The following is a 12,680-nucleotide window of genomic DNA, read 5'->3' on the forward strand; positions in this document are numbered from 1 at the left end:
AAGAGCAAAGCCATTGTGTCCAGCCAGCTGTGTCCCACCAGCGGAGGACACCCCCAGACGATCAGTCGAACCAATGCTCATGAAGGCAAGAGGCAGGGGATCTACTGTAACTGGGGCTGGGCCGTCTCTCTGCCTGGCTGTTCAGTACTGTTCTTCTCAAAACAGGACACTGTCTGGCTGTGCAAAGGACAGATGGAGAATATGTAGTTTCTCAACCCAGGAGAAGCATCCCACGCAATGCAGAAGCTAGAAAAATGGTATAGGTCCCATGCACAAGGATGGACAGCCTAAGCTGCTGCTTGGGCATGCTGGGAGAGACACCTGGGCTGGGTATCGCTCTCACTGGAGGGCTGAGAGCGCAGCAAGAGAAAAATCATGCTGCTGCAGCACTGAGCCTGCTGGCCTCGAGGCCATTCACCTTGTGGAGACCAGTGGGGTAGCTAAGGGGCTGGGGCTCCATGCATGCACTGGGGAAGGAGAATGGTGGTCAACACCTGACTGGAAACCTGCTTATCACCAGTGCTCCCTCTCCCCCAAGGGCTGCCCCCGCTGACTCTGCTTTTGAAGTCTTCAAGGACATGAGGGATACACAAAGCTTTAGAGCTGGACAATGTCTAAGTACTGTTCACCGTAGAGTATTTTAGTCCAAGGAGAGCAAACAGGGAATCGATGAGAAGCTAAAGTATGTGGAGAGAAGACGTTCAAGACAACATCAAAGAAGTTGCATGTGCACAGACTGCAAACAGGTTGACACCGTGGTTCTGTATAGGCATGCTGCAAATGGGAGTGGAAAACCGCTCAGGAGGTATCAAAGAGAGAAGCAGAGAGTGCTTTGAAATTGAAATGAAAAAACTGCTCCTCAAAAAGTAACTGTGAAGAGAGTTAATTTGAATGGTGCAGCATACTCTGAATACAGCCCAGGTCTCCTGACATTGTCAGTCTTGTCAGGGGGCTGAAAAATAAGACTGCCCACAGTAAGATCAATGGGCACACACAGAGCAGGCTGAGCCAGGTTACGGTCCCACTAGGTGCAAGGATGCATTCCCACCCCCTTCACCCTCATGAAATGCATCCAAGATGCTTCATACATTTAAAGTCCAACTTCTCAGGTTATGCCCTTGGGTGCATTTTCCAGGCTGAAGCCTCAAGGGAAACCCTGAACATAACTGACTGCAATCAGCTCAACACACTTGGTCCTGACACAAACATTTCACGGGCAAACCTGCAGAGGAGCCAAGTATCCCAGATGGGAAACCAAAGGCAGGGGGAGGTGAATCACAGCTCTGACCCTGCAAGGCCAGTGTCAGCATCCCCAGCATGGGGTTGGGAACGCTGCAGCACATCCAGCACAAGCTCCCTCTCCTGCTGTTCAGGCTGATGGGTTCGTTTTGACGTGGCAGTCTTTTTGTGGGATCAAGATGGCATTTGCTCTGGATGCTTCGGCTCTGCTGGCACCAATGTAACCTCACACCAATGTGTAACCTGCACTGGGCCAGATTTGCCTGGCTGAGCAATGTGGTGGAGCACCTCTCCGATACCCATGAGCGCAAAACCACAGCTGGATTTACAAGGCCAGTCAGGAAGCGCCCTGCTTGGAGCAGGGCAGGGAGAGCATCCTCACGTGGATACATGCCCATGGGTGAAACCCCACCTCAAATCTGTATTTATAAACCAGTGCCCAAACACTAGAGAGTATGTTATACACCACAGTGGCAGCAATAAGAGGAGGCTCTCAGGTGTCTGTGACAGTGACGGTACATGGAGGGAGGACGAGGATGTTGGGAGCAGGGTCCAATGGCTAAGTGTAGAGAAAAAGCACCGTGGGGTGCCAGCCTGGGATAAATAACTGTGCCAAGGAGGTGGCAGCAAGTCTACGTGGGGAAGCTGTCCCAGAGGACCTGGCAAGTGTGGGGACAGAGCTCCCCAGGGCAAACGTGCAGGGGTAAGAGACTACCGGGGTACAAGGTGGAAGAAGAAAACTCACCTGTGTTACCTGGAAAAGAATAAGAGCTCCAGCTGGGTCGCTAATGCAGGTCTATGCAAGGGGACAGCCCTGGGTCACGCAACACTGAACCCCTTCATTTCGTCTGTTCAGTGTGCTGGAAGCCGACAGGAAAGAGCAGCAGCTCTGAGACAGAACAGCAGGTCTTACCCCACTGGCAGTGAAGGGAAAGGGGCAAGTCCCCGAGCACCCAGGCGAGAGGAGACTGCTCTGTGCCACAGTCGCAGCTGCTGAATAACAGCCTCCTGTTTCCCCTGAGCACTTCTTGAACTCGGGCAAGAGTACAACTACTTGCCAGATAGAGCAGGCAGCTGTAAAGCAGAGAAGCAGTGCTATTCTACAGAGCAAAACCACTCCAGGATGAAGCAAGCAGCAAACTTAAGTTTCCAGACTTCACTTCTTGTCCTGGTTTCAGCTGGGATAGAGTTAACTGTCTTCCTAGTAGCTGATACAGTGCTATGTTTTGAGTTCAGTATGGGAAGAATGTTGATAACACTGATGTTTTCAGTTGTTGCTCAGTAGTGTTTAGACTATAGTCAAGGATTTTTCAGCTTCTCATGCCCAGCCAGGGCACCTGACCCAAACTGGCCAACAGTGTATTCCATACCATGTGACGTCCCATCTAGTTTAGGAACTGGGAAGGGGGGGGCAGGGATTCGCCGCTCGGGGACTGGCTGGGTGTCAGTCGGCGGGTGGTGAGCAATTGCCCTGCGCAACATTTGTATATTCCAATCCTTTTATTACTACTGTTGTCATTTTATTAGTGTTATCATTATCATTATTAGTTTCTTCTTTTCTGTACTATTAAACCGTTCTTATCTCAACCCACGAGTTTTACTTCTTTTCCCGATTTTCTCCCCCATCCCACTGGATGGGGGGGGAGTGAGTGAGCGGCTGCGTGGTGCTTAGTTGCTGACTGGGGTTAAACAACGACACTTCTGTAAGGAAGTTTCCAGCTCATTAGCTTTCCTTGTTTAACTTTATTGCTGGATGCTGCCAGCAGCAAAAAGTATCAGGTTTTTAAGTAGGCACTTTGTGGCCCTTGAAGACACTTGTTTGAGCCTCCATTCAAGAGTCTGGTCAGTACCCCACTGGCCACCCACTGTAGAAAAGGCATCTTTCACATCCATCCATGACAGGATTCCTCACATGCAGACTTTACTAACAAATGAGATGGAAGAAAGTACTTAATAGTAATATCTGATTTTCATTTGTTAGGGAAAGCCTCTCCTTAATACTCTACAAGTGTCTTGGCAATTGTTTGAAAATCAGTCCTCTCCTCCCAGCATTAAGCGTGCCACAGAGCAACCCATTTTTCCAATTCTCCTCTGCCTCATCCCCTCCTCATCCTCCCAGCATCCCCAGCCTACGCAACCACAACCATCCCCTGCTTGGCTGCTCACTGAGTCTTCAGAGGGGAGGATAAGTGGGATACTGAGTAGTTTCTCTGTGGCTGCCAGGGATGGGCTTGGACAAAGAGGTAAGGGACCTCTGCTCTCCGCTCCTTAGGTTCCTCTGGCCACTGCTAGCCCAGTGCAGCCAGGCTGATGTCAGTGGTGGTTTCTTGTGGACAGTAGGAGAGTGGCAGAGTGCTCTGCGCTCACCCGGGCACAGGGCTTCAGGGGAAGCACAGCTCTGGCTCACCCTGCTCTCAAAGTAAGGTTCAGGCACAAGCCTCCCCCAGCTTCTCCAAGGCCAGCTTGAGGAGCCTCCACTCTCCCCCTCCCAATGGTTTCAACTTGACAGCTCCTAATAAACCAAACTTTACGAAGCAGCCCCTAGAGAGCCCGTGGAAGCTAATTAATGCCCTAATGAAGAGCCTGACTGCCTTGTTTGCTTGACGTCTCCCAGGTCAATCAATCTGCTGTAGCACGGCTTGTAAAAAAGCAGCAAGGAGCCCAGCATCCCTGGCGTCTGCTCAGTTGTCATCCTCCACCACCCCTCCCCATCCCTCCTCCCACGTTCATTACTGTCAAAAACCCGTCAGCAAGAGAGCAGATTTATAGAGGCGATTGCAGCTTCTCCCTGTGTGCCTGCTCCAGGATTAGTCACAAAGGAACTGGCTGAGGGACGCAAGGACGGAGGGGTGGGAAGAGTGGAGAGGCATGGGGAGGTGGGTGCCCTGCAGGTCGGGATGGGCAGGTCTGTGCTGTGAGGGGGGTGCTCGGGGCAGGGGGTTTGCCACAACCTCCTGCTTATGTGAAAGCCCTGCTTTTTTGTTCTGCTGTTGCCAGAGAGACTCCCCAGTGCTCAGACCCCAGGCCCTCTCAAAGCTCTGCCGAATCACCCCATCGCTTGTGCTGCAGGGGAAAGATAAGTGCAGTAATGGACACGAGGACAATGGCAATTTAATACACCAGCACAAATCTATTCAAGCCTCCTTGCCAAAAGAGTCCTATCCAGACATCCTAGCCTGCCCAGATCACTGCGCAGTCCCCATCATGCACTGTGCCGCCAGAGACTGTCTGCTACCCTTGTCTGAGTCCCGCAGACTGCACGGACACATGCTGCTCCCAGACAGCACCTCCCGTCTCGGCTGCTCCATCCCCAAAAACCTGGCAGGGAGAAGCAAGGTCCAAGGAGGAGCCGGGAACAGAGCCTGCCTCACAGCACTCAGGTCTCCCCTTGACCCACATGCATCTATCTACCACCTTCTTCCCTCGGGCAGGACCCAGAGCCCAGGCACCATTCCCCCTCCGTGCTGTCTGAGGAAGCGGGCAGAGAGCAGCGAAGGGGTACTGCTCAGCCAGCATCCTCACACCGAGAGCTCAGCCCAAATCCAAACGCTTCCAGGGTCATCTGGATTCAAAAGGAACTGCCTGCACCTCTGCCTCCACTAAAACCTGAGAGATCAGCAAGTGCCAGGGAGTCACCACACCTGTCCCCTCCAAGCACAGGACACATCTGTCCTGACTGACCTCTTGCAGACCAGCCTGGTAAAGCTTGCATGGAGGATGCTCTTCTCCACCTGGAAAGGTGCAAGTGTGCAAAGGGCAAGGCAACGTCACTAGAAGGGAAAGGGGTGGTAAGCCCTCGGGGCACGCTCCAGTGTTCAGGGATGAAAGAACCGGGGTTTCAGAGGCAGGCCACATACTGCAGCAGAAGGGGAGCCCCAAACACAAGGATGTGGTTGGGAAAAAATCTCTACCACTTGGGGCTCGCTCCAAGCTTAGCCTGCGGTCCTGTGCATGGTCTCCTGCCAGCTTTGGCTTCAAGGAAGCAGCTGGCATGAACTGAGCCGTACTTTTATTGTTCCTCCCTCTCTGCTGCAATGTGAGCTCAGCGACAAAGAAACAACAGGCAGCTTGAGAGATGGAAGTAAAAAGGAGAGCACTACATTGTAGGGACATGAAATGGCCACAAGCAATCTAGCCAGTCTGGTCCACAATCCTGCCCGACAGACCCCCATACCAGCCCAGATTTCTGCCCCAGCCTACAGAAGTCAAAACCCGGCACTCATCCTACAGCAGTGCAGGTCTCTCTCCCTGCAAAGCGCACACGAGCTACCTGGGGCTGCGTGCCCCTACCTGTGTGCAACCCTCCCTCCACTCTGCAACCCAAGGTGCGCAGGCTTGCATGACATTGAGGAACAGGCCATGAAAGGGAGCTTCAGATCCTACTGCTGCTGCTGGTGAGTTTCCACACACCAGCAAGTGACAAACACCATGGCCTCATGATATCTAAATTCTCTAGAAGCTCTCACACATACAGCCAGCCCCGTTTATAGGGCTTCTCCTCACACTGCCAGTCCTTTTAACGGCTTCATGCCCAAGGGGCCGGGAATGTCACACTCAAAAGGCCAAATCTGGCTCCAGATGCCATGCAGCACACTTGTGCCATCCCACCCACAGACCCTGTTTTCAGACCTGGGTTAACGCTGCCATTGCCTGCCTTATTCACTCCCTCCTTCAGGAGCTATGTGTTTCATTTCTCAAATACTGCTCATTTCTTCCTTTGAGTAGGAAAGGACTGGAGTGTTTCAAGCTGCTGACGTTTCCTCCACATTACCTGTTGGCCATGAGACAGCCGTATATCCTGGTTTTGGCTGGGATAGAGTTAATTTTCTTCCTAGTAGCTGGTATAGTGTTATGTTTTGGATTTAGGATGAGAAGGATGTTGATAACACACTGATGTTTTCAGTTGTTGCTAAGTAATGTTCATACTAAATCAAGGATTTTTCAGCTTCTCATGCCCAGCCAGCAAGAAGACTGGAGGGGCACAAGAAGTTGGGAGGGGACACAGCCAGGGCAGCTGACCCAGACCTGCCAAAGGGGTATTCCATACCGTGTGATGTCATGTCTAGTATATAAACTGGGGGGAGTTGGCTGGGGGGGGGAACTGCTTGGGAACTGACTGGGCATCAGTCGGTGAGTGGTAAGCAATTGCATTCTGCATCACTTGTTTTGTATATTCCAATCATTTTATAATTATTATTATTATTTCATTATTGTTGTTGTTATTATTATTATTTTCTTCCTTTCTGTCCTATTTAACTGTTCTTACCTCAACCCACAAGTTTCACTTTTTTTTTTTCCCAATTCTCTCCCCCATCCCACTGGGGGGGTGGGGGAGTGAGCGAGCAGCTGCATGATGCTTAGTTGCTGACTGGGGTTAAACCACAACACTGTAGGTGAAATTACTTTGCAGCCACATTAATACATGTAATTCAAAACCAGCACTGCCACCTCTGCAGTTACCACTCAGCACGGATGACAACTACAAACACCACCCACTGCAAGAGTGCCAAGGAGAGACAGCCTGAGCACTGAAACAGCAAACTGACACACCAGGAGAAGCTCCAGCACCCTGTCCCTTGAGGACGTGGGATTTCACAAAGCAAAGAGATTAATGAAGCAATCAGGCAGCCACTATTTTACCTTTCTCACCTGAACACACTTTAAAGGCTGACATATATTGATTGCCACGTCTGCACCTGGAACCTGTCAAATAGAAAGGTCACTCTAACAAACGGGGAGCAGGGGTTTAAGAAGAAACTAGAATCCCAACATTAACTTACAATCTGGAAACACGCCGTGGCTCAATTTGCGAAAAGACCTCCCAACAAGCCTTCTTTACAGCATCCCTTAGTGGATTGGTAGCAGAGATAGTTCACCCCAAACTCACTGGCATATGGGTCAAGGCAGGAACCCATGGCTAATAGCAAGGGAAAGGAGAAAACTAGGACTAAAACACCCAATAGCAGCCTGAAGTTATCTCAGATTAAGGTGACTACAGAGACATAGAATTAGACTGACAGAGCTCTCAGGTGTTCAATCATTCAGAGGTCCTGAATGACCTCTTCTGAAGAAGCCCTGGATTTTAATCTGAAAACCAGCACCTGCTTCATCATCACAGGTCTGACTGTGGGGGCTCTAGCATATTCATTCAGTGGTGTCTGAGGAAGGCACCTCCCACATCATCCTGGATCCTCTCTGGAGATTATCCAGCCAAAGACCCAGCAACGACATGATGTGACCCTCTGCAAAACCAGAGGGAACCACAGCAGTTGCTGGTACAACTGCCAGCATTGCATTCATGGAGAACATCAACCATCCGCTCTCAGAGGCTGCCTGGGACATGGAAACAAAACACAGAGAGAGTGCAACCATGGTGCTGGGGACGCTCTGAGGAGTGCCTTTCTTCTCTTCCACCCCCCCTTGTGAGCCATAAAACCACAAACATTATGCAAGGCTCATTGGACTGACAGCTAAGATTTGTGTAGCAGTAGTTTGTTGAGCAGCAGGGAGATAGGGAGAGATAAAAACCATGGAGACCTAGACGACTTGTTCTGTTAAGGCATCACTTGATGGTTACTGCTCCAGTAAAGAACTGGCTACCAGAGCACGGTTTAAATGTCCTTTAAATGTGCCCCTTGACACCCTGAGCTGTGACACGGAGGCTCTCTTCTGGAAGCTGTTATCAAGGAATTCTCTTTCTCTCTCCGTCTCACACACATATGCATGCACAGAGATGTGCCATGAAGAAGCATATTACTCCAGGGACCATATCCAGTGAACGCTGTTTCCTAGGGAAATAAGCTAAAATGATGAACATCACCAACCTGACCTTGTGAGTAATAAAACATGTATTACAAGGCAGGATAATCAAGATAAATGGAGGAGATTAACCTGGAGATGAGGGCAAGGAAGGAGAGAGGGAAGAAAGATGATGGAGATCTCATGAGGCACCTGGAGCTCACAGCACGCCCTGATTTTTCTGAAGATATGCTAAGGGTTGGGGAAGATGGAGGAAAGTATGAAAAACTAAGGGGAAAAACACAAAGCCAAGCCAGAAGACAGACCTTAGGAAGGAGTCGGGACCCCTGCACAGAAACATGAAGGGAGGACTACCATGTTGCAAGGACCTGAGCCAAGAGTCTTGAAGGTGCTAAAAGCCTCATTCCAAACATCAGCTCCAGCCCTAAGGCCGAGACAGCAATAAACCTTTCAGCTCAGCGATGGCCCAGAGCTGCTCTGACCATGTATCTTTGCACCCTTCATGGACAATAGAAGGCACCACCAAAATATCAGTGACAAGGCCTACAGAAGGCACCTAACTCTCTCCACTGGCTGTACAGGGAACATAAGCACCTTGTAGGTTTTCTGACTCTCCCTGCCAAGTCAGGTGTCTGTCGCCTAGCTGTTGCACACTCTGTGTGGATACCCATGGCCTCAGTGACTTCCAGCTGGAAAGAGCTCAACTTCTGGTGGGGAGGAAAGTCAGGCTCTTTGATTACTATCTGCTTTTGAAGATGCCTCCAGCAGAACGAGAGATGCAGTCAGTTACTAGACAAGAACTGCAGCACCTCACCTATGGTGCACATGCACATGCAGGCTTTGGTGGGAGCACATCTCTCTTCTGTGATCCTGTTTGCCCCCTCCCTCTCCCATCTTCCCCAGGTGAGTCTGCTCTGATGAATGGAGGTGGCAACCTGAAAGCCACCTCCATCTCACAAGAACAGACCAGAGACTGGACCAAGCTTCAGTCACCTCGCTTCCCAGAAGAAAACCCAATGAACAGCATATGAGGAACAATGAGAGGACCCAGTTCCACAGAGGAGAATAAGGGAAATCCAACATATCCACTGCTGAAGAGCCAAGCGGTTCCACCTGAGCCATGTGCAAGTGTGAGATGTCAGTTGCAGCCACAAGAGCAGTCCTCACTCTGGAGGGACCACCACAGCGCTGGTACGTACCCTGTCGCCACAACACACCCCCCAGCCCCTCTCATGCACTCTTGGCACTCACCCGGCCGCAGGACCCTGATTTCCAGCAGGTTGGAGGTCCTGTCTGCCAGCCGCGTCCAGCTGCTGTTGTAGTTCTTCCTCCAGAGCTCAGCCACGCACTGGTACTTGCCGGCCTCCGTGTCGCTTGCCCTGCTGATGCTCAGGCGCACGTTGTTGCTGGACTCAGCCTTCTCGATGGCGGTGCGGGTCCGGAAACCCGCGTACCTGTCACCCCACTGCACCCCACCATCGCGCGTGAAAGTGACCAGGTCATGAAACTCGGTGCTGCCTGCCGGCTGGAAACGCCACGTCACCGACACCGGTACCCATGATGGGTAGTGGGGCTTGATGATGCACTGGAGGTCAAAGGACTCGTTGTAGGTCACCCCAGGGGTGCGGGAGATAGCTGTGACAGCAAAGCCAGCCTCTGCGGAAAGAAAGAAAAAGGCTTTGAGAGACACCTGCCTAACGAGGCCCTGCTGTTAGCATGCAAAAGCTAGAGCGTAGTCATCCAGTTGCAGGCCTGGAATAATCAGCCGCTCACATTGTGTTGGCTCCTCGTTTGCAATTGCTAAGTGACACGAAAAGCAGCGGCAAAAACACGCTTAGCTGCCTGCGTCGGGGTGACTGCTTGCGTAGTGGTGACTGCCTGTATGAGCACTGGCTGCAGCAGCAGCAGGATCGCACTCAATTTCTGCCCAGAGGAGCGAGATCCCCTGAGACCCGGAGGGCGAGCAGCCAGCGCTGAATGCTGCCAAAATCCCGTATGGAAACACAGCAGCGCAGTGGCACAGGAACAGCTCCACGCCAAGCAGCTACCCAGCACCAGCCTGACTGCTCGCAGGCCCCGCAATTCACATCCATCTCTCGGGCAAGGGGTCCCCACCCCATCCCCCACCCCAGGTCTGTGGCTAGTTGCTGCAAGTGAAGGAAAGATGAGGAAAGTGAGAAGTAGCAGCCTTTGTTCACGCATCGGAGAGGTGGCAGTGGTTACAAAACCCCAGGATGAAAGCAACTGAAAGAGAAGCTCGTTGCTCCTTCACACAGCATGGCTTTTGTTCTCCTCCAGATCATGGCTCCAGGACGGCTTTATGCAGTTATCCTCACACGTCCACCACTCTGCAAGCTGGTCCATGTATTTTGACTTGTCTACACCCAGCACTTCATTTGTTTAGGGGAGTTTAAAACCAGCAGTCTATTAGTAATTTGAAGATAACATATTCTCAGTTGATTGGCTTACATTTTGGGTCAGAGTGTTTCCATTGCTCATTTGTTCCAAGCTGCAGAGAGAAATATTTTCTTCTCTTCCAATCGCTTCAGTGTGGCCAGCAGATTTAGCAGGGGCCTTGTTTCCTACCGGTGACATCCCCAAGAAGCGCTCCCTTCCTGCCGGCTGGCCGCTCTCCTCCCTCCCCCAGCAGTGCTGACCATCCTGGCACCTGGCACAGCCGCTGCTGTGGGGGGAGACCCCAGCCAGTGAACGTCTTCTGGGTCAGCACGGAGCCTCGGCCTGCCACTGGCTCGAAATTACGCTTTGAGAGATGAGCTGGGAGGTCACTGCAACCTGCAGAGCTGCAGCCACAGGCCAGACCAGCCGCAGCACAGACACCGCCGTATCTGCAACGCTTCCAGCAAGTGCCCCCACAGCCCCATGGCATCACTGTGCCAGAGCTCAGGGATGTGTAATTACGGAGAAAACAGGTCAATCTTTGGGATTAAAGCCTCCTGCAAAATGTTCAGTGATTACCCAGGAGAGGAGAGCGAGACCCAGGCTGTCTCCCCTGTAGGATTGTTGCATCTCATTCCCACATAAACTCTCACCCTCGGATCCTGCAGCAGCCGTCCTGCCCCGGCAAGTGCGTTCCTGGGCCCAGCTCAGAGCACCGCTGAGCCAGCAATGGCCCTAGAAAGCCAACATCATTTCACCAAGACCAGCTGACCTCATCAAGTTTAATCTCCAGTTGGCCTAGGCAAGGAAGCTTCCTGAAGGGACTTCTCTTGACTGCCATGTGAAAGCCGGGTGTGTTTCTCAGGTCCTCAACTCAAACAACACACTCATGGCACTTAGGTTAACACACAAAGGCCCTTCTTCCTTCGGGACTTGGTACGAAAGGAGAGAAGCCATGCATAAAAGTGGGCAGATTTTCTGCAAGACCTCCCTACAAGAACACAGCAGCCCCCCCTCAACCTGTCTGCCCCCTCTTTTCCCAGCCAGGGACACTGAAGTCCCTGCCAGGCACTTGAGATCCTCAGAAGTTCAGGGACATCTGGTCTCATCCAACAGCATATCTCTCTTCTGGCTATTGCTTCTGAACCACCCTGCAGATAGATTTATGCGTTTGAACATCATCTGTGCTGGTTCAGCTAAACAGTTTCTTACCTTGGCAGACTGGCAAACGATTAGACCTTAACTTGAAATGTGAGTGTCACTAAATTTACTGCATTTTTTTTCACTAGCAATTTTCTGTAGCCATAAACCCCTCTTGCTCTTTCTTAGCACCTTCCATTTGAGTTTCTCAGTACAATTCAAAAACATTATGCTGAACAAAAAATATCACATTCAGCAGCAACGAAACAACACTCAATATTTTCTCCACTGAATTTTCATGAGCTATTTCAGCTTTGCTAGTTATAGGAAGAGGACTTAGACATTTCTTAGGACTTGACAGAACATGCTCGACAGCCAGCAATTTCTCTGGTACAAGAAGTGGAAGTGGGACAACTGCCTCTCCAACACATCTTCTGGAACTGCTGGGCAATTCTGAGCATCTTAAATTTTAACAGGAATAAAAGTAATACATTTTAAAATACCAACACTTAATCTCAACAATTCTACAAGTGGCAGAGTAAAGAGAAGGGCCAATACGTAGCAGGTCAAATGCCGCTGACCTCATAAGCAAGACGCCGTTGAAACCAAATAAGAACCTGCCTTTAGTTCTTAACAAACTAATGTCCCTACCTGCTTTTGGAAGCTATATAGCAAAGATTTCTAGCTCCAGACAGAACAGCCTCTGAAAGAAAGTCAAAAGTGAAGGGGAAGAAAGGAGGAAAAAAGCAAGATTTTACCAGAATACAATACAACTTTGAAGTCTGGTCTCTTGCACATCTTGCCAAAGCTTAAGATTAATACTGCAGAGAACAAAAAAAACCCCCTCAAAACCAACAAACCCCCAAATTTGTACCTTGACCTTTCAATAGAGCTCCCTGATTGTCTATAGCCCTGGCATTCTGCAAATCAATGGCCTCATAGGAACAGTCATCCCTTCTTCAGTCTCCTCCAGAGCACTTTGGGAGCTAGTCCAGGACTTAATACAGCAAGGCCTGAGTGGGACCAAAGTAATTCACAATCCATGCAAAATGCCTAATGCCCTACCTGCCCTCTCCTAAACTGACGTGGTTTCACTGTGTTTGAAATGGAGGAGCCCTTTGGCAGGGCAGAGTACCAGCTGCAAT

At 50.7% G+C, this 12,680-nt stretch overlaps 1 protein-coding gene across 3 annotated transcripts in view; it reads right to left on the reverse strand.

Moving 5' to 3' along the window:
- Nucleotides 1-12,680, reverse strand: part of IGSF3 (immunoglobulin superfamily member 3) — a 101,439-nt gene that overhangs the window by 21,107 nt on the left and 67,652 nt on the right. For all 3 annotated transcript variants that reach the window (XM_075033987.1, XM_075033986.1, XM_075033988.1), the window contains one exon: nt 9,250-9,654. In XM_075033987.1, coding sequence (XP_074890088.1) covers nt 9,250-9,654 — 405 coding nt within the window. The remainder of the gene's footprint in view (nt 1-9,249; nt 9,655-12,680) is intronic.

The sequence above is a fragment of the Buteo buteo genome, chromosome 8 (genome assembly GCF_964188355.1).
Source record: "Buteo buteo chromosome 8, bButBut1.hap1.1, whole genome shotgun sequence".
Lineage (NCBI taxonomy): Eukaryota > Metazoa > Chordata > Aves > Accipitriformes > Accipitridae > Buteo > Buteo buteo.